Below are 20,365 nucleotides of genomic sequence, written 5' to 3' on the forward strand. Positions count from 1 at the left end.
CTTTTGAGTTATATCTTTATTGTCTTTATTCATTGTTCCCTTTCCTAGAACATTCTCTGTCACATTATATGAAACCCATAAGTTGAATATTGTCTACTCCCCCCCCCCCCAAAAAAGAAAAAAAGTTGAACACTTGGCACATTGTTGGCAGACTCAGGCCATGCTCCTGTTTCCAAATATCATTAAACCAGATACTTTGTTCAACCGTAATTGCATATTTTGACCAGATGAGGTTCATTCGTTCGAGGCAGAAGGGGAGAGTAGAAAAGCCATTTGCTGAATATTGACTTGACTGATCGAAATGAACGCAGGAGCCGGACATCTCCTTGTTTGCAGCCGAACGGCAGCTGCTGCTCGCTCGAGCAGCCGGAGTGGCCATAAGTGATCTCTGATGCAGGTCAGGACGCCTCACACCAAAAATGTCACTAATGTGGAAGCGACCTGCAGTACAGCAACGCACCAGCAGGTTGCACTTGAGCAAAATGACTCGAATCCTCCATAATCAGCTGGCAGTGGGAATGGTCTGTGTCCCTTATAATCTGATTGGATCAGTTGACGCCGCTGGCTCGTGATAGGGCGATGTTGTTCTGTTGCAAGTGGATAATGCTGAAGTAATCTGCCCTGTGGAGATCCCCATCACTGCTCAGCCCCCACCCAACCCCAGCTCTGTTAACATCTGATAATCAGATTACAGCTTCAGACAGCTGGTAATTTCAGGTACAACCCCACACTAGATTTATACCATTACACATTTGCAGCGCTGGGCGTGTCACTCAGATACTAATGCATATGTCGATCAAAAGGGACCAATTAGCTGGATAGGGATTTTTACACTGCAACTGAATCCGCCAATCAAATTTAAATCACCGCAGTATGTTGCTAATAAATCTGAGCTGAAGTATCTCAGCGTGAAGTGCGAGAATGTGCATGTCTCAACGTCAGCGCTGTAATCTAATCGGTCTAGTCAAGCGGGAGGTGGAGAGCTGTGAAAATTCCTGATTGATTTTGGCATCACACACTCACAGATGGGATTGTTTTACTTACATGTATATTTATGCAATTTTATACAGGCAGACGCTCTAACCTACTTCAGCTTGGTTCAATTTAGTCATATTTGTTTAGGGGGCCCACAGGTTTGACCACACAAAAGTGAGACTAAGGTTATTTATCAGTTATTTCCTTTTTATACTGTGTTTTTGTGTTTGGTCGTGTGCTTCACTTTTGCCCCACATTAAAACGATCAGGGTTTGTGCACACGGGGACTCCTGATAACAATGGGCATTTGGCGACGTTCACAATGCGAGCAGACGTGGGGTTTCCAGCTGGAGATGAAGGGGCGCGTTGTGTTTGAGGTCAAGACCTACATGAGAAGATCACCAGAAACTTTTAAGCAAAACAACAAGAGGAAGAGCAAAACGGTGCTGCGTTTATGTACACTTTGCTGTTGTCCGCATTCCAAACCTTTTTCACTCACCATGTAATGATTAACAAAGGTGTTCTGCACAGTTGACAGTAGTTCAGGAGTTCCTAATTTTCCAGATTGCTTGATGACGTGGGGCCATTAGCGTTCATGCCACCGTGTAAATTGGCAGGTCCTCTGGAGTCTAATGCTCACACTGCACCCTGGGTGGAGCCATAAATGCCAATAAAGTTTTAAAAAAATCTAATTTTTTTAGGTTTATGCGGCCCACAAAGGGCGAAAGTATGCAGGTTTGCACAGGTAATTTGACCAGTGTGAAAAGGTCTTTAGTTACCAACCAGTTACTCAGTTGGAGTTGCAGATGCTGTACTGCAGCTATAATTAGGCAAAGTCAAATCCTCACGTGCTGCAACCAACAGAGCCAGCAGACAACACGCAGGCTTGTCCATGCATGTGTGGGTAGGCATGTTTTTAGAATCATTCCTAGCAATCTTAACTTTTATACCGTTCCTTTAACACTAACTCTATAGGGTCAGGTTTGTGATGTTACATTTGAAAACACAGAAGGGCACACAAAGGAATCACTGGCTTCCCCTTCCTTCCAGGGCCGACGTCTCTGCCCGACCTTTTCCTCTATTCATGAATTCAGCCTCTTGTGTAGCTTCACGCTATTGTTGTGAAACACACAATGAAAAGCTCGCCACATAGCAACGCAATTTATTACATGGAGGCCTGCTTATCAATAATTTACTTAATGACTGCAGAGCAGTTTAAATGCATTCTGCAACATTTGGACCAAGTGAATTGCTGTAAACTTGTTGCCTGGAATTTGTATTTAAAATCAAATCATCTTCATTTACATAGCATCTGTTACAATTAAAATTGTCTCTAGGTGCTTTACTGAAACCCAGACCTGACCTAACACATAAATCAACAATTGTAAGGAAAAGCTCCTCTTTAACAGGAAGAAACCTTGAGCAGGATCTGATTTATATGGGGGGACCTTCCTACTGGATTTTAAGATTTTAAAAGGTTCATTGAAAAAACACAATCACCGAGGCCCTTGAGCAACCTCAGTCAGCACTCTTTGTGGTGTCATTGTTGGGGTCCAGGGTTCCAGGTTGTTGCCATGCTCCTGCCACAGGCTGATGCACCTGCGGTCTATCAGCAATCTAGCCGCCTATTTAAGGACTAAACTCCGGCCTACCAGTGTTGGAGTATTTTGGTGATGTTGGTGGTTTTGGAATATTTTGGGAGTGTTTGGTATATTGTCTATGTGTGCGTTTCCCTGCTTGTTTGAGGTGTCCATGCCGTCCTTTTGGACTCGTGAAACGTGCAGAACTCGACTCCTGTGTTGGCTCCGCGCTGGAGCTCTCTGTGCGCCCCAGAGGTTTGAACTTGTGCTTCCCTGCAGTCCAGGAGGACTGCCGTTTTGTGTTTGTTGAATAAAACCTAGTTTTGGACTTTTCATCACTGCGTTCTTGCCTGCTTTCGGGTCCTGTTCAAACCCAGAACGTAACAGTCATCACCCCATGTTTTCCATGGATTGACTGTGATGGACAGGCCGTGATCATAAGATGGCGAGCACCGTTCCCTCTTGCTCCAGGCATGGTCTCAACTGGCAGTGGGCAAAGGTTGCATGATTGAGGGTTAAGTACAGAACATCGTGTGCGCTTAGAATTGCTCATTCATTGTGTGAGTGCTGGCTGATTGCTGTTGAGTAGTTTTGCTGAAAATGTCATCTTATTTCTGAATCCATACAGGTGCACTCTCGCAGAGCAGACAGAGTAGCGAAGGTCAACATACGAGCGGCATCAGTTTGCTGAATGCCAAAACCACAATTAGGTGCACTTTGGTGAAAGCAGACCGTGTGAGCCGTGATTTTAATTACACGCATGTGAATACAAAAAGACAAATAAAAGCCCCAGATGGTGAAACAAGCGTAGTGGAGGCTTTAATTTTAGTGACCCGTTTTGGGTCTCGCTCGGGTCTCGGTGGCAGGCAGCCTCTTTCTGTGAGCTCTAGTCACAAAATATTTTCTGTCATAATGGCTGACCTGCTGCATAATTTTGTGCAGCTGCAGAGACACAGATATGGGGGACAGAGTAGATGGCCATGTTTTTTTTATAGCTACTATATCTGGACCGCAAATTGTTTGGCCCTCTAAGAGGGCTCATACATTACAAAGTAGACAGAACTCACACCTGCCTGCTAATAGTTAGATATCCTTATATATTTAGATTTAGCCCTGCAAAGTACTGCAATTGTGGTCAATACAGCACATTAAAAGAAAAAATCTGTGTAAAGTTTTAACTGTAAATGATACAAACCTACCCAATGTTTGCAGCGCCTACAGAAGCTTTCATAATGCTTGATCCTATTGATCATAGTACTGTCTTTAAATCCATTTAAAGCCAGTGGATCGTTTTTTTTAGTTTTTTTTAACACATTTAAGCTTTAATTTTTTACAGGTATCCCGTATGCTAATTTCTATATTGGCCTGCAAACCAGATGAATAATAGCTTTTCTTAAAGGCTACCAAGTTATGTGGTGGCATGGAAGCATTTTCAATGTCACAGTGCTACGTTTTCTGTTGGCAAAAAATGTCCTATTGTGTGTCCCGTTTCAACCACATGCTTCATTTGTTGTTACTTGTGCTTTTGGTCCCCTTCAATATTTTCTTATTCATGTGGCATCACAGCAATTCAGATTTCACACTTTGCAATAGTATAATTATGATGCACATAACTCAACCATGCATGCCACAATAGATGTTTTACAATACAAGTTGAACCAAAACTAGTTAGCAACAGTCTAGAACTATCCCTCGAAGCACCATAAAAGAGTACTTTAACCACACTTGAAAGATTAAGCTGACCCGATGGACTATTTCCTGGCTCTATGTTTCATGTGTCCCAGATGAAAAACAATGTGAGTATATCTTTAGTTATGTTCTTAATTTTCCTCTGTTGGACAGTTTAATGATATTCACAAGTTGCCGATGTCGCTGTCTTCTGACCAAATGCCAGCATTCCACTGACGCATCTCACAGTGCGGCTGTTGCAACGACCCACATTCATAAACCCCACAATAGACATGAAATGATGCACTAGTTAATGGGAACCTGGGACCAAACACGGGCAACTATACACAAACATGTATTTAGTACCCAGGAAAACAAGGTTCAAAATAACACCAAGCAGCGTGACACACACTAGTGGCGTCTATTGATTGAAGTCACAACCTGTGATTCAGCGGTGTCATCACCAGAAGGCCTGAAGACATCAAATGCATCGTCTAACCCATTTTTTTTTTTAATAATGACAGCTCAAAAAGGGTGAACTCACATAAGATTGCTCAATCTGCCCAGACTGTAGAGGGCGCAACTCAGATATTATTCATGGTGTTAATGTAATGCAATTAACTTTTGAAATATTTTAGTAAGATACTACAGCATACAAGTGTAGTAAGCCAGAACCAAACAGCCCAAAAGGAGTGCCTACACAGGGAGATCAGTTTAGTTTATATTCGTAGGTGTGTGTGTGTGTGTGTGTGTGTGTGTGTGTGTGTGCGTGTGTGTGTGTGTGTGTGTGTGTGTGTACACAAAATTAATGGCAGCCAAAGTAGAAGACCTATAAAAAAAAAGCCTTAAAACCCACACAGGTTTCACAGTAATCCAGCAGAACCTTCCTACTTCACTACTGCAGGCAGAAAATTCATAAATGTTACCAAACAAAGCTAAACCCACACACATACAAAATTAGATTCTCCCTTTAGATTCATAAATTGAATATGAAGGATAAATTCATATATTAGGAAATGTTCAAATACAAACAAGATTAGAAGCCAAGAATTCCACGAATCCATTTAATCTTGGTCACCTCTGTTAATGCTCACAAAACAAGACTAAAAGTTTTAATGATTATGAATGATGTTTAACTTAATTCAAACTGTGGGAGAAGAAGAAATAAATAACTGTTTGTAGTGCTGTGAATCCTATCCTGTCGCAGAATAGTTCCCAATCTACTCAGGAGAGTCTCATATTTAAACTAATCAATCAGCTAACTTAGCATATTGGCATTCAGCCTCTACGGAAGTGAACAATTTTTCTCCCTAAAAACCATAAATGAAATAAAGAGCAATAATCTTAATTGCCCAGATACCGATATATAGGAATATAGAGAGTATACAAAAACAAAGCACAAGACCACACTGAATAAAATAATTTGAAGCTCAGACTCCTCAATTTAAAAATGTTTTATCTAATACTTGCAGTGTTCGACAGGTGACTTGTGCAAGAGTAAGAGAGTCTTGAAATAAATCCTTTAAATTCATTGAGTGAATGAAGAGAGGAAATGCAGACAGATTAAGCAGATTTAAAAGGGGAAAAAACTGAGACTTACAAATGGCAGTTCATTTTAAAGGTGGCCCAAATCATGTAGAAATAACCAAAAATAAAAAAAACCAAAAACATAGATATAGTGATTAGACCCACCCTCCAGTGATACAAGAGAAAACCACAATAACCCATGCCAGGCCACTTTGTTGTTTATATTCTGCACATTAATCAGTTTTTAATTATAATTGTGCAGTGAATGGGTGCTTGATTGCATTTATTGTTACTCTTGAAAACCTCATCCCTGCTGAATTTATTATATGTTTCCAGTTTAGAGGTGGACAGCTGCAAACGGTGACAGCGTGACCTCTGCAGAATGAACAGAATATATAATCAAGCAGTTATTATACCCTGCTCATGCACATGCAGCGAGGGGTCTTGCAGCCATTGCCACATATGTGAGCTGCCACTCTGGGGCCCTCTGCATCCCTGTTTTTTTTGGGGGGGAGATGCAAAGTGCCCCTGTAAAAACAGATGGGTCATCTATTTGGGCTTTGGATTCTTTGAGAAAACCCCTGAAGATGTGAAGATGAGCACATCAGAATTAGCCCTTTGTGGTTTCTGTTCTCATTCAGGCGGATGTTCCACATTCCCCTTCTTCTGCTCCTTTTAATTTCTCTCTTGCCCCATCGCTTTCATTTGGAGGAAGTCATTATCCTTCCTTTTTGTTATTTAGGTTTTTAATGGAGGAAACAGGGTAAATTCATCTTCATTTATATGGTGTCTGTTACTATCAAAATTGTCTCTACAAAGTCTTTACAAAATCCAAGGACCTGACCCCCAACAAGCAACAGTGTCAAGGAAAAACTCCCCTTTAACAGGAAGAAACCTTTAGCAGGACCAAGCTCATATGAGTGGACCCAGCCACTGATGGCCAGCTGGGCAGGACAGATTTACAGGATAGATGAGAGACAGATAGAAGAGAATAGTCATAAATCATGCCATTAACTACAACAAGCTATCAGTGTCGGAGCTGAGTGGGTGTCAGAGGTTGCCAGGCTGGAGCACAGGTAGGAAGTCCGCAATACCTGTAGATGGAAGCAAAAAGGGATGGTGGGGAGAGAAGCAGAAAAAAACAGAGCAAGAAATTGTGCTAATGACATCATTACTGGCCTAGGAAGAAAGGAGAAATACGAGGAGGAGGAGAAGGGGGCAGCCATGACCCAGCAGGGTGACAGAAACCTGTCAGGTGTTCATGTTTCTGGCAAGGTCGACCTATATTAGCACAACTAGAAGGTAGTCTATTAATAAGGGAATCGGAATGATAGCGGATGTAATGGATGAGGGGCCTGGATAGATGGGTTTACACGCACCAGACAAATGTGCACACATGTATGTTGTTGTATGAAGGTTGGAAAAATATCTCCTTGCTCAGTCTGTCAGCCATTGTTGGGCTGTTTTTTTTTTCTTTTTGCGCATCACACCGAAGCTTTTCCACACATCTGTATGTGTGGGCTGCCTGCAGTCACAGGTCAATAGTTCTGTCAGCTTCACCTTTTTACTGCAAGAGGATGTCAGACTCTCCCCTCAGACACACATGCTTGCAAAGTTTATAAGGATTTTCATAGATAGAATGCCTTCTCTAACCCCTTACTTTAACTTTATCCATCATATCCAAATTTCTGACCTTAATTCTTGAATTAAGGTCAGAAATTAAGGTCAGAACACTCCGCTGGACTTTTGTTAGTTTTTCCGACAATATCTTCTTCCCCTCTTCAGTTCTAAATGAACTGGTGGAAATCCCAGAGTTCTCTTTACCGTGATGGATTACTGAATGCTGTCTTTAGTAGTCGTTGGTTGGAATTTGAATTATAATAGGGGTGGAGCATCTGTTCATCCTGTGATGTTGGGTGTGAACAGCAGTAACTTTCTGGGGGAGGGACCAGAGGATAGCATTGTAAGTGGCCAACAGCTGCTGTCTTAAGCCTCCTCCTCTGTTTAGTGATGTTTTTTCCAGTTTGACAAAACTGACTTCTACTTTCTACCTAACCTGAGTCATTTTTTAACCTGTCTAACCCTAACATTAAAACCCACTCAATCTGTCCTTTACCGTGGTTAGGATGTGTGTAAGTACACGTATGCGCACACATTTGAGTTCTGTTTTTAGATAAATGTTTTAGTCACAAGTTTCGGTAACATTCAGTGCGCTTTTTCTAGACATGACTGACATTGTTCTGACAATCCTTGTGTATGAATGTTGGATGAACGGTCAGAATGCGGTAGGTGAGGTCACAGGATGTGGTCCCTGGACACCACTTGGCTGCCCACAGCTCTGCAGAGATGGCGTTAAAACGGACATCAGACTTGTAGCCGTAAAGTAAGTTTATATCTACTGACCAATAGAAAAGCCTTTTAGAGGGAAGAAGGAAATCGTTTGGATATAAAGCGCTGGCTGGGAAATGTTGTGTAAAAAGTGACGCCTCCTTTGTGTCTACAGAGCAAGGGTATTTTTAGAAACACTGCAGACTGTTAATGTTGGGTAAGAGGTGTAATGTGAACAATGAAAATGGTTTCCTTCTCTTATTGGGCTTTACAACAAGAAAACAAACTAGCGACAGTTGGGTTGGGCAAGTAAACACACACACACACACGCACACAAACACATACACAGAATAATATACTATTTGACATTATGCATAATGATCCAAGTGACACTCCTAACCTGCAGTGAGAATGGCAGTGATCTGCCTCCTGAGCTGATTAATCTATAAGACAGACAATGAGCTGGCAAATAAACCTGATCAGAGCAAACAAAAGCTTGGCTCTGCCGTGATGGGACATCAGCGCTTCTTGTTGAGTATCTCCCTCACATTATCAGACGCTTGTCTCCCGGCTGAGGTCTCAGTCAGAGGTGTTGGGGCCAAGCCGTCAATAACAAAGCCTTTTAAATGTTTCTTCTGCCTGATTCTTGCCGTAAAGCCAGCCTTTTTTCGCCAGGGCTCCCAGTGGGATTTTGTTTTGAAGGGCTCATTTCGATACAAAGTGGGCGTCTTCACGAAAGAGAATTAACACAGTGGGCGTCAACTTGTTATCTACTTTGGCAGCATCGGGTAAACTGGAGAACAGCAGGAGACAAGACCAGCTTAGACTCATTCATTTTGGTCCGTTGTCTCCTGTATGCTACCCAGAAACTGAAACCCTTAACCCTTAATTTTGCTCCGACCCATTCCAAACATAGAAACCCAGAACATAGCTGCCTGTGTGTCCATATGGGCATGTTTGCATTTGTCCTCGGGGTTGCTGTAGGATGATATCAGGCTGTTCTAATCAGATTTACAGTAGAGAGAGAAAATAAGACACATGGGAAATCTAGTGGAGCTGAACTCATCAACAGAAGTGCTTGAGCGTTGTTCCTCACACACTACATTCGCAAATTGTTTCAGTGTGACTCTGCTTTCACACGGCGTGCACATCAGCATCATATTATGTGGAAGTCATTTTAATGTTTGCATATTTTATTTCCCAAACTGGCTGGGAGATTGAATGCATTATTCATGTCAAAGCAGCTGCAGTCAGTTTTATTGCATCTAGAAATGAGCACTCCTAAACAAACTCTTCAGAGTGCTAATTTGAGGGAATAAAATAAATGAGCTGCACTTTGAAATGTACTTGCATTAGATATTGGTTAAGGTGCACAGGGCGCTCGCATGTCCACGCTCTCCTTTCAGTCAAAAATAAGTGCTGAAGTAAAGCCATAAGCTAAGGGAATGATTTTTAAATTGTAAAATCAGCGGCCAGGTCACACAGCATGATTGAGCCCTATCCTTGACACGAGGGCAAAAGGTCATAAGAAATTAGAAGTAAGTCCAATGAGTATTAACCTGTGAGCAGAAGAAGAATTAATTCATTGTACGTGTCCTTCTTACATAGTATCCTTTTTTGGTAGCTCAATTGTTACTACTGTTAAATTCTCTCGAAACTGTGAGCTATGAAATAAGCCTTAACAAGAGAATTCATTTTTCCCAACTATCCTTTTATTGCTTTCAATTATATATATGAGATGAAAGTGGCCTGTGAAAAAGCTCCTATGCTATTCACACGGGATTAGAATCAGCAGGGGCGAGGCCAGCATGAGCGATGGATTACAGGTGCTGGGCACCGATGATGTGGGTCCACTGAAAGGGAATCAGAGTTGGTGACATAATGCACTTTTGCCTCTGACCAGACAAAATCTCCTCAGAGCAGCAGCCTATGCATGATCCAGCAAAGCTATGAATTAATAAAGGGACAATGCACAGCTGATGGCACATCCCAGCATGCATCAGTTGTATTATCCTGGTGCAAAGTTGCAAAGGCGGGTTTCAGTCTTTGAATAAATCAAAACCCTTGCTACCTCCCGCTCTCAGCTGCCGCCAGCACAGTAACGAGGGGAAGATTGCGCTCTTGAAGATTCTTCAATCTTTAGGCCGGATGGAAAAGTGCAACTCAGTGAAAGCCATAAATGATTTCTCTTGTGTGATGTCGCCTTTTATGTATTTTTCTAACTGATTCCACCGTTGAAAATGGAAACGCATCTATATGTTGTGTGTTTGGTCAGATTAAATGTATTAAATTATATAATAATGGTGCAAGATACCCTCAGTGGGAGATTTGCATGAGTTTAGAGTTCGTCGTGGGCGACCTTTAAACGTGGCCAGCCGATGACCTCACAGCGTTGATTTAAATGCTCCATTTGAGCCATGCAGTAACGCTGGAGCATCACAGCAGCACTTTAGGTGCCAGTGAGCTTTAATACAGTTCACTGCCTGATTTCAAAGGTGCGGTAGGTTCGCGTTTCAGAATATCAGTTGAACGTGCCACACGTGAGTGCATGTGCACCGGCCGACTATGACACTTTGATATTTGCCATGACTCCATTAACTGGAGTAATCGGATGATGATTTATAGATATCCAACTAGGATCTTTTGAGGCTTTTAACACCAAAAGGCTACCATTCGTTTCTTTGTTCTCAATGCACAAACTTCTTGTTGGCAGATTGATACAGACAGAAAGTCTAACTGACCCACAGGAACATCCAATATGTCAACCAGAGCAGATGTAAAACTGCAGCGTAGCTTAGCTGAACCTCTGCAGCTGCGCAAAAGTTAACCATTCACCACTCTTCCATCCATCCCACTGACTGCAGCCGTGAAATGACACTGAGCCAGCTGTGGCAGGTGCCTGATAACACATGTCTGGTAACGCAGGTCTGGCCTGTGTCCATGTGATGTTCGCCATCTCAAAAAAAGGAGGAACTCGCCCTCAGAGTTCAGTGGGTTTCACAAAAATAGCCCAAACGCATCCCTCAGAGCGCCGACTCTGCAGCAAGCTGCACGTTTGGTTTACTCACGGCAGCTTATTTATCTCTTAATCGCGCAATGAGGGAGAAGTATTCCCATGGAAACGGTCATGCCGTGGTACATTTAACCATTGCCTTCTTCAACTTTATAAACTGACGGGTGAGTGAGCCTCTGTGTTTGTGTAAATACAAACACTTCTCCAGTCACAGGTATAGGAACTTAATTCTCACTGCCGCTGTGATGTAACTGCAAATTAAATAATTAGGAAATACATAGGCACAGGTCATCGAAGGTATCGCCAGGGTTCGGTGTGTTTGTTCATCCCAGGTAATTGCTCCCTGACACAAGAAGTTATGTTTGAGGTGCTCCTAATAAATCTATTTGCTGGAGCTGAAAGTGCAAATTTCTTTTTTTCCGTCCTTTCTCTTTCTGCAGAAATCTATTCGACGCGTCAATGCATGTGTGACTAAAACCGAGATTAATTGCTCCCATATCTCTCCGGTGGCATCGCAACAACACACACTCTCTCTCTGCGCTACATGGGTTTCTTTTTTGCGCACGGCACTCCATGTACCAGATCAAAATGAATCTGCATGGATCAGAATGAGATGAGCCTAATTGACAGTGAGGCTTCCGTGTCGTGGCGGCGGCAAACAGAGTCCTCTCAGCTTGCAGTGTTTTTTTAATCTGATCTGTAGAGAAAGCACTCTGCTGATGCAATGTGTGCTGATGTTAATGCATGCATGCAGGTGACATTGATAGGCTCCTTTGATGACACGGAGGCTCCGTTTTGGATCAGATATGAATGCAACTAGAATGTTGCCGCTTATGACAAAGCCAGAAGGAAGGAAATCAGCTGCTAATCCACCTCTGTGGACCGCAAACATCAGAGGAGAGAGGCTGCCACCTGCTCTCTCTTCTATTAGCATCGGCTCCTCTCCTCCGGTCACCCTGCTTGGCAACCACAAAAAGAGTAGGGAAGGTGTAGACTGCGAAGAACACCCTGCATGAATGTGGAGTGTGATTGAGCAACCTTATCAAAGTAGGACAGAATGACTGTTTTTTTCTGGGGGGGGTTGGTGTTTGGGTTTTTTTTGCATCTGTGAGTGGGAGAGATGAAATACAGGAGTGAGCGATATGTAGAGAGAGCAAGTGTGCAGCTTTGAGCTGTTCCATCATCATCTACCAAACTCCTGCAGCTTCCCTCCTCCTCCTCCTCCACCTCCTGGTTAGTGTGCAGGAGAGAAAGAGAGACGGGGAAGAGTGAGAGAGTCACGCTTACAAGCCAGTGGAGAGGAGACGTCAAGAGGAGGATCCACACAGGGAAAAAAAATCCCTCTCTCTCTCGCTCTCTCTACTGCCGCCTCTCTTCGCGCATCCTACGGGCAGCGGAGAGCAAAGGAGGAGTCCGGCTGGCGTATTCCCTTACTCCGCTTTCCCGCCGTTTCTGAGGCTGTACCACACTGTGGGTGGAACGCAGGGAGAGCCGCCGCTGACAGCTCGACCGGTGACTTCGCTCCTCAGCAGAAGACGAGTGCCAGCGAGGAGCCGGGATGCTTAACAACCTGACCGACACGGAGGAGGGGGACGGCGGAGCGCAAAGCCAGGGTGAGTGATGGGATGTGTCGAGCAGTCGCACACACCGATACGCTCGCATTCGGACATAGAAGTGCACAGATGCTGCACATCTGCCCACTCAACTCCAAACCAAGTGAAGTAAATATATGCAGTGCAGGAAGTCGCTCGACGTAATTACAGGGGCCGTCAGAAGAGATGCGCGTGTGTGCGTGTGTGTGTGTTACGGCATTGTAGGTTGGTCGGCTTGCTTCCCTCCACTGCTGCTGCTCTTACTGCAAGGCTGTTGTGACAAGAATAGTAATGATCTCTGTCTGTACGACGGATGGACAAGCGTAAGGGCATCGCAGCCTCGTCCAGCTCCCATTCACATACAGAAATCTAATATAGGGCAAACTCAACACGGATGGTTATTTTTTTCATTTTAAATAGTTCTGCCAGGGCTCCTTCAACGTAAATGCTCCCACCACATATGGCACGAACCAGTATGGTCATGTGTATACACACACCACACACACACACACACACACACACACACACACACATGCTTACAGAACCCAAGCCACCATCCATTTCTGCTAATCCTATCACCCCCAGCTGTCAAAATCAGCCCTCCGTCCAATCCCGGTGGCTCAGCCAAGTCTTCGGTCTCCGCAGGGTCCCTGGAGGGAACCTGTAGGTTGCTGGTTGGATCTCTGAATCACACAATGTGAAACAAGCTTGTTTATTCGAGTGCAAACAACATTAAGTTATGAATGCATTGAATTTTTTTTTTTTTTAAAGCAAACTTTGCTTTTTTCATTTTCCTGCACTGGCTGAACTTAATTCTGCAGCTGCTTGTGGAAAATCTGGGGGGAAAGCAGAAGAGTCCCTTTGTTGATTTTATCTCCTTACCTCCTTCCTTCCCTCCCTCTCTCTCTCTGCCTCTCCAATCCTGGTTTCTGCATTTATTTATTTATTTATTTATTTGCTTCGCTTGCTTGCTGTTTTGTATGTCTCACATTCTGCATGTCCCAGATACTCAGGGATCCGCCGGAGAGACGGGCTCTGGCCGCGAGAGGAGTCACTATGCTGGCTCTCGTACCTGTGAGGGTTTATAATGATAAAAATAGACCGGCGCTGGGAACATGAATATTTAACTTAATGCGGGCATCACATTTTTTTTTTTTGCAGCAGTGAGATTACAAAAGTATATTAGGATCTATTGTAAGTGATTGACCCTGTTGAGAAGTGTAATGAATTGGGACCATCAAATCAAGGGCGGGTTAGCAAGAGCGACATCGAAACCACAAATCATCACATGCAAAAGTCGTCAGCTGACACAATGCAAAAGTGCTGCTGTCACTCTTCCCTTTTAGCACTTTGGAATCTACCATCTGTTTTGACATAGACTTCCATGCATGCTGGGAGCAGCGGGTTCCACACTTGGCACGCATGTGTGCTAGTGTGTGTGTGTGTGTTTGTGTGTGTGTGCTTATCATGTCTGATGCTGTATATAGATGTCAAACTGGTTCAGCTATAAAGCTGGTCTTTTTATCTATTTTATCAGGAGATATACCACAGAACCACATTCGGACCTGGGATCCATTTCCCCCCAGCACATTTAACAGAAGTCTTTCATCCTGTCTTTCTTTCTTTTGCTACAATCTCATCTTTTTTTTACACCGTGATTCACAGCTCTGTGTAGTTGTTTAGCAACCTGGACAACTGTGTTTAGTCACCAGTACAGTGAGGGCCAGCTCCAAATGTGGAATTTTCTGTTCCATGTTCTTCTTTTTTACAGTAAGAATATGTTAGGTATTGTCACTGTCCGCTCTCTCCTGGTCCTGAAAAGCAGCTTCCTCCACAGTTTTGCCTGATTTCTCTTTATGGCGCTGTCCGCGGTGCTGATTTATAGCCTTCATTACACGGCTGGGTTACAGCCTGGGAGGATGCAGTGTGTTATGTGAAGCATCAGTGTGCATTTTGTGTGCTTAGTGGCTTCTTTTCCTCCATCTTCATTTTTAATCAACATGCAAATGCCAATATTATGGAAATTTAAAAAAAAGTTCCGCTTTGTACAGAAAAAAGGAGAATCCAGGAGGAATTTCTGCCATCTTTCTGCTGCCTGCCAATGACAGCTTGTCCAAATTATAGGGTGAGGCTATAGCCTCAAAAGTCCTCAGGGATCCCATAAACACAAGCGTGTGTGCGGATTAACGCTGTGTTTCTCAGGCATGTCGGTGTGACCTTTGTGCAGCATAATTTGGTACAAACAGAGCAGGTAAGCTCCAGCTGCAGACAGAGCAAGGTAGGTTTTTAAAATTATGAAATAAAAGATAAGACAGTACGTGCTATACATGTTGACCAATTTCTGCTACTTGTGTAACAAATATACCGCTGAATTAATGATATTACGCCTTGTCGTGATTTAATGCTGAAAATTATGGCAGAAACTTTTTTTTTATGGACGGTTGGACTCTTTTGTTTACCGTGTCCGCTTGAGGGGAGTCGTCACTCGTCAGCGCTCATTAGGCCCGGCTCCTTGTTAGGAAGTAGAAGTAATTTCATGCTGCTTCTCTAAATGTTTGTCGGAGTCTGCACATTTTCCGTGTTAACTTGCCAGTTAATGTGTCTGCTCAGTTTATGGTGCTGCCATTTAAGAGTGGGTGGTGTTTTTTTCCCCTCCCCCCCATGTTTGCATAATTGAATATTTCGAATGCTTTTGCCTCGGCACTTTTTGGCTCATTGGACAGCTCACCTTTAAAAGATCACACTCTGGAGAAAACGACAAAACACAACCAACGCTATTGCCTCTTATATAAGATCCATTCTATTAGTCCCAGAAAATGGAAAGTTAAGTGTCACGGTGGAAGGTGGAACAAATGCAAATTGTAATGGTGTTAAAGGGATGTGGGTGATTCAAAAGATTCCAACGCTGGCTTCAGCGTAACAGCAGCTAAAGGTTATGGCTACATAGATTCTACGTCAGAGGATTTTATCCAAGCAAGTCATCCTGCCGTGGATCTCAGATTTTGTTCTTTGCTTGGCACCAGGCCACCAATTAAACACCCAGCTGTTAGCCCAGGATGCTAACAATGTATGCAGGGCTGGAATTCTGAGAAAGACTTTGGGAAAGACAAAATCTGGCCCTAAATGCCAAATCAGTCCCTGAATAAACTGTTTTAGAAAGAAATGCATGAAGCCTTCCAACTGATTCTCTCAACCCTAACTGATCTTGTGGTCAGTTTCACAAATGTATTGAATAGATGCTGTTCACAGAAATGGCACATACAGTATAGTATTTAAGCCTTGCTTATGGGGAGAATATTCATGAAGAATGTATGCATTAAAAATCTATTTAAAATGGAACTGCTTCTGCAGCTAAAGCTGTAATGCACGTCACCATCGGCACATGGAATTATTGATTTATTTTATGAAGAACTAGTGTGAGATTTGATATTACAACATCACAGGTGTCTATGTAGCGCAACATATCTGTCAAATGTAAGTCGTAAAGATGAATTGACTTTACAGGGTGTTAAATTAATCCATTGCAGTTGCTCCACCCAGGGCTGGGCAATCAATTAATCAGGTAGTTGACAGAAAATTAATCAGCTCCTTTCGGTCATTTTTTTTTCTCCTTTATGCCTGAAGGTCCAAATGAATCCTCTGTTTTGCTAGTAATGTGTGCATTCATTATATCACAGCTCAGTGCCAGTGTATTCAGCAGCAAGTACCTCACGCAACTGACTGATAAGATGCACGAATTGACCAATAAATTACATATGATGATTACATAATATAAAATAATTATTTCCATAAATATATGCATCAATTTGATCAGCATGGTTGCAGTCTGTACTCTTGTTCAGAACTCTGAATAGTGTTGTAATGATATTTTAGTCATGGCTGACTGGATAATTCTGCAAAACACTCCCCGGGGTACTCTCCTAGGGAAGCAGTCGTTGTGCACGCTCAACGCCATTATTCTCTGTCTACCCGCTCTGAACAGGGAGAAAGGGAGCGCCAACGCGCCATCAGTGAGAGAAATCGCTGGCTAATACGCAGCCAAGGCCACTTGTTACTTGGAAAGGTATCTCCGTAGCTGCACACAAATGATGCGCTTAAGTATTCACCTCTGCATGAGTAGACAGGCACACAGGCCTGTTGTAGCCTGCAGTATGGACGCCTTTAGGCTCGCTACTTTAATACCGCGTCAACAAATTTTATTGCTCTAAAAGGCCAATGCCATATGTTACATTGTTTGTTTGACAGACAGTTGTCCTTTGCAAGTACAACCTCTGAATCTTAAAAAAAATGGCGTGTTGGGCTTTTTTTTGCGAGGCCTTTTTGCTGTTTCAAAAGCTTCTTACGCTATGTGCCAGTAATGCTCTCCTCGGAGTAGCGCCTGATTATGAATCAATGCTCTTTTCATGATCTGTCTACCTGCCTTACTACGAAATCCAAATATAGTATAGACCATAATTATGCAGGGTTTAATTGAACACAATGATGATGTGGAGTATTGAAGCTTATATAATGTGGCACATTTTTTTGTAATCCAAACCAATCAGCTTCCTCACTAATTGAGATACGGTCACATTGTTGGTGGGTGTCCACATATAATAGATGGGCATTCATTCACAGGCTTGTAAAATAATAAGCAGGAGTGTGATTAGCAGAGGTGGCGGAATCTGTTGAGTCATACGGATAAGAAAATATTAAAAAGGAGGTTGGTGGTGGGGGCATACACACAAGCAGGTACATGAATAAATAATCATTAAACATGCGAGTTTCAGTCTCCGTTGGACCTTGAAGCCATCATTGTGTTGGAAATGAAAAAAAATACAGTTGGTCTGTGTTTTGCAAATAGAGGGATGGCTTCATCGAGATAATATGGACTGCAGGGTTTGTGGAGGGGATGAGGAGGTCACTGCAAGTGCAGCAAAGAGATGAATCATCCCAAAAGAAGACCGGGCAGGCAAAACACAGGTACCATAGTCGGTTTCTTTTTCACCATCGATTTTATTTAGAATGCATTAATAGTTGTGGATGACTCATCGTAGCTCTTCACTAGTCGATAACTGTGAGTGAATGGACACAATAGTCCTTTTTTCGAGAGAAAACTGTAAAGTGGCACAACTACTGGACGTATGGAAGATGAAAATATAATCAAAGATGCGATATACAGTTACAGAGACTTTAATGCCCCTTTTGTGCAGGACAAATGCTGTGATCGGCACGTTGTTTGATGTTGCCCAAGTGAGAGCAACGCGCAGGTAATGAGATATCAAAGTCAAAGTGGCGGCGAAAGGTGTTTGATTCAGATCTCATTAGCAGCAGGCCAGTTTATCGGCAAACAAGAACCGAGAGGCTCCGGGGCCAGTGAATACGGTATTTGATTATATCCGGAAAAGTAGCAATTTTTTCAAGAGGAATTCTGCTGGTCTTTCAGTTTTATTATAGGACCAAAAGGGGCCTAAACGTGGAGCTTGAATAGAAGAAGAGGAAGAAATATGTGGTTATCAAGGAAGCAACGTGCTTGGCTGGTAAAGTGATAAAGTCAGTCATTCAGGTGAAGCGGACACTTTTAGTTCAAACGCCCATCCGCGTTCCTCTGGTTTCTTATTGACTGTCCCTAAGTCCTCTGTAGAGTCTCTCCATTTCCAGCCTGGTTGACTTTACTCTGAACCAAGCGGTGCCAGCAGACAGAGCTGTAATACAAACCAAATCAATGTGCTGTCATTTAGACGTGATTTGGCAGGTTGTGTCGCGAAGACCCGCCGCAAAAACTAATCATGGCGACTCCTGCCCCTGCTTTTATTGCACATCAAGGGACATCTTCTGATATTCTCTTGTTTGTGGCTGTTTGTTGTGCGAGCCACAGACTGGCTTTTAAGCTGTTTTCCTTGGCTCAAGACAGAGAAATAACCAAGTATGTACTGTAGATTTCCATGGTTACAGTCTGGGCTACTGGAAATGAGCCGTATGTTTGCTACTCATGAACCCTTTACGCCGAGATTAAAAACCAACCCCCCCTTCCCCCCACACCGCTGCCCTCCTGCTGTTCAGTCGCTTCCAGCAGGAAATTGCGGCTGTGGAAGACTCGCTTTATGACGGAATGCACGGTATTCACCTGTGAGTTGGGGGATTTGGCTGCAGGGTGCAGCGTTCGCAGCTCACGCTGCACGGAGCACAGTCACGTTTCTCCGTTCAGGCTCACATGTCGGCTCTGCATCACGGCGCTCTCTGTGAGCAAGAAAGGAAGGAACAATCCTCTCAGCTCCATATTTAATTGCCCCGGTAACCATCACCCATCTGAAAAAAGGAAAAAAAGAGAAGCCTTTCATCTTTAGAGTAGTTACAGTCAGCAGCGTTCCTCACATGTGCGCTTAGCATGTGAGTGCTGCGGCTCTCAAACGTGTACGTGTTACATCTTTTAATTTATGTGTGTGCTAATTTTCAATAGTTAAACATGTGGGATGGAAATGACCCAATAGCAGCAGAGGAGATTCTCATTATTGGACATCACTGATAGAATAAAGGGGCAAGGCATCCTGGAACTCCCATAGACCCCAGAGGATGTGCACGTAGGTGCTTACATTCATGTGTGTATGTGTGTGTGAGAGGATAGAAAGTTTCACCATGGCATTGTGTCTTTACACTGAAAGGAATCCTAAGTGGTGGCGGGAGTGGGACTGATGGGTACCTGAGCGGCCAGCAATGGAGGATTCAGTTCTTGGCAAAATTGGGCGGATATCAAACACACAGTCTTGTAATTGGACACAGGAGGGACGTGGGTGAGGGAGCTGCGGAACCCTCACAGTCCGTTTCATAGCCAGGACTTTAAGCCCGTCCTGCAGGACAGGAACACATAGAATAGAAACTAGTCCCCTCCCATTAAAACCACCTCCTCTTGTTTTCCTGACTTAATCATAGCCAAAAAGCTCACGCTTGTGAATTTATTGTCTTGGTTTGGCTATTTATAAAATGCAAAAATGCAAGGTCACACTGTCACAGGGAACCATGTAAATATTATTCAAGGACCAAAACTCATCTGTTTCTACCTCCAGCCATTGTGCTGTTTTATGGCTATAGGGTGAAACACCGCATACGTGTCAGAGCAGAGAACAAAGAAGTTTAAAGAACCAACAATCACAGTTAAGTGAACAGAAATGTTGAGATTTGGCTCCGTTGATTGATAATCAATATATTTGTAAAAGGCCTGTTTAGTTTTGTAATGAATAATTTACGTGGGTATACATATTGTTATATATAATTCTATTTTAATTCAAAACTGACATTATTGAACAATATTTGACAGCACTGTTCAATCTTTTTTATTTAAAATGTCTTTAATTTTGCTCCTGCGTGGACTTCAGATAAATAGCTGACTGTCTGTTCGTGGCAGAAACTCAAAATGATTGGGGTTATTTCCAGGGATGAAAATTGATTTTGAAGCAGTCCCCGTCGGTCATCGCCATAACACGTCCAGATGCCACTGCTTTAAAGGCCAATTAAAAATCTCCTTATTGACCATAATGGGCCCTCTTTTTCATTTGGGCTGTAATGATGAAATGTCTTCTAATTGTGATAAAAGTCTGAGCTTTTTCTGCCTTTGGAGATTAGTTCCTGACCATTAGGATATGCAGAGAGTCATTAGAGGATATGAAGGATGTGAGTTTTGGGGGGAACATAACAAAATTACTGTT

At 43.1% G+C, this 20,365-nt stretch overlaps 1 protein-coding gene across 3 annotated transcripts in view; it reads left to right on the forward strand.

The window, feature by feature from the left end:
• The window catches only part of slc12a5a (solute carrier family 12 member 5a), a 103,453-nt gene that overhangs the window by 22,877 nt on the left and 60,211 nt on the right, over positions 1-20,365 (forward strand). The window contains exon 1 of one of the 3 annotated variants that reach the window (XM_057030489.1): positions 12,358-12,704. The exons of the other annotated variants lie outside the window; for them this stretch is intronic. Within the exon in view, the coding sequence (XP_056886469.1) occupies positions 12,650-12,704 (55 nt within the window). The 5' untranslated portion in view covers positions 12,358-12,649. Of the gene's footprint in view, positions 1-12,357; positions 12,705-20,365 lie in introns of those variants that run through there. 3 annotated transcript variants of the gene reach the window in all.

This window comes from Takifugu flavidus, chromosome 4 (genome assembly GCF_003711565.1).
Source record: "Takifugu flavidus isolate HTHZ2018 chromosome 4, ASM371156v2, whole genome shotgun sequence".
In the NCBI taxonomy this organism is placed as follows: domain Eukaryota; kingdom Metazoa; phylum Chordata; class Actinopteri; order Tetraodontiformes; family Tetraodontidae; genus Takifugu; species Takifugu flavidus.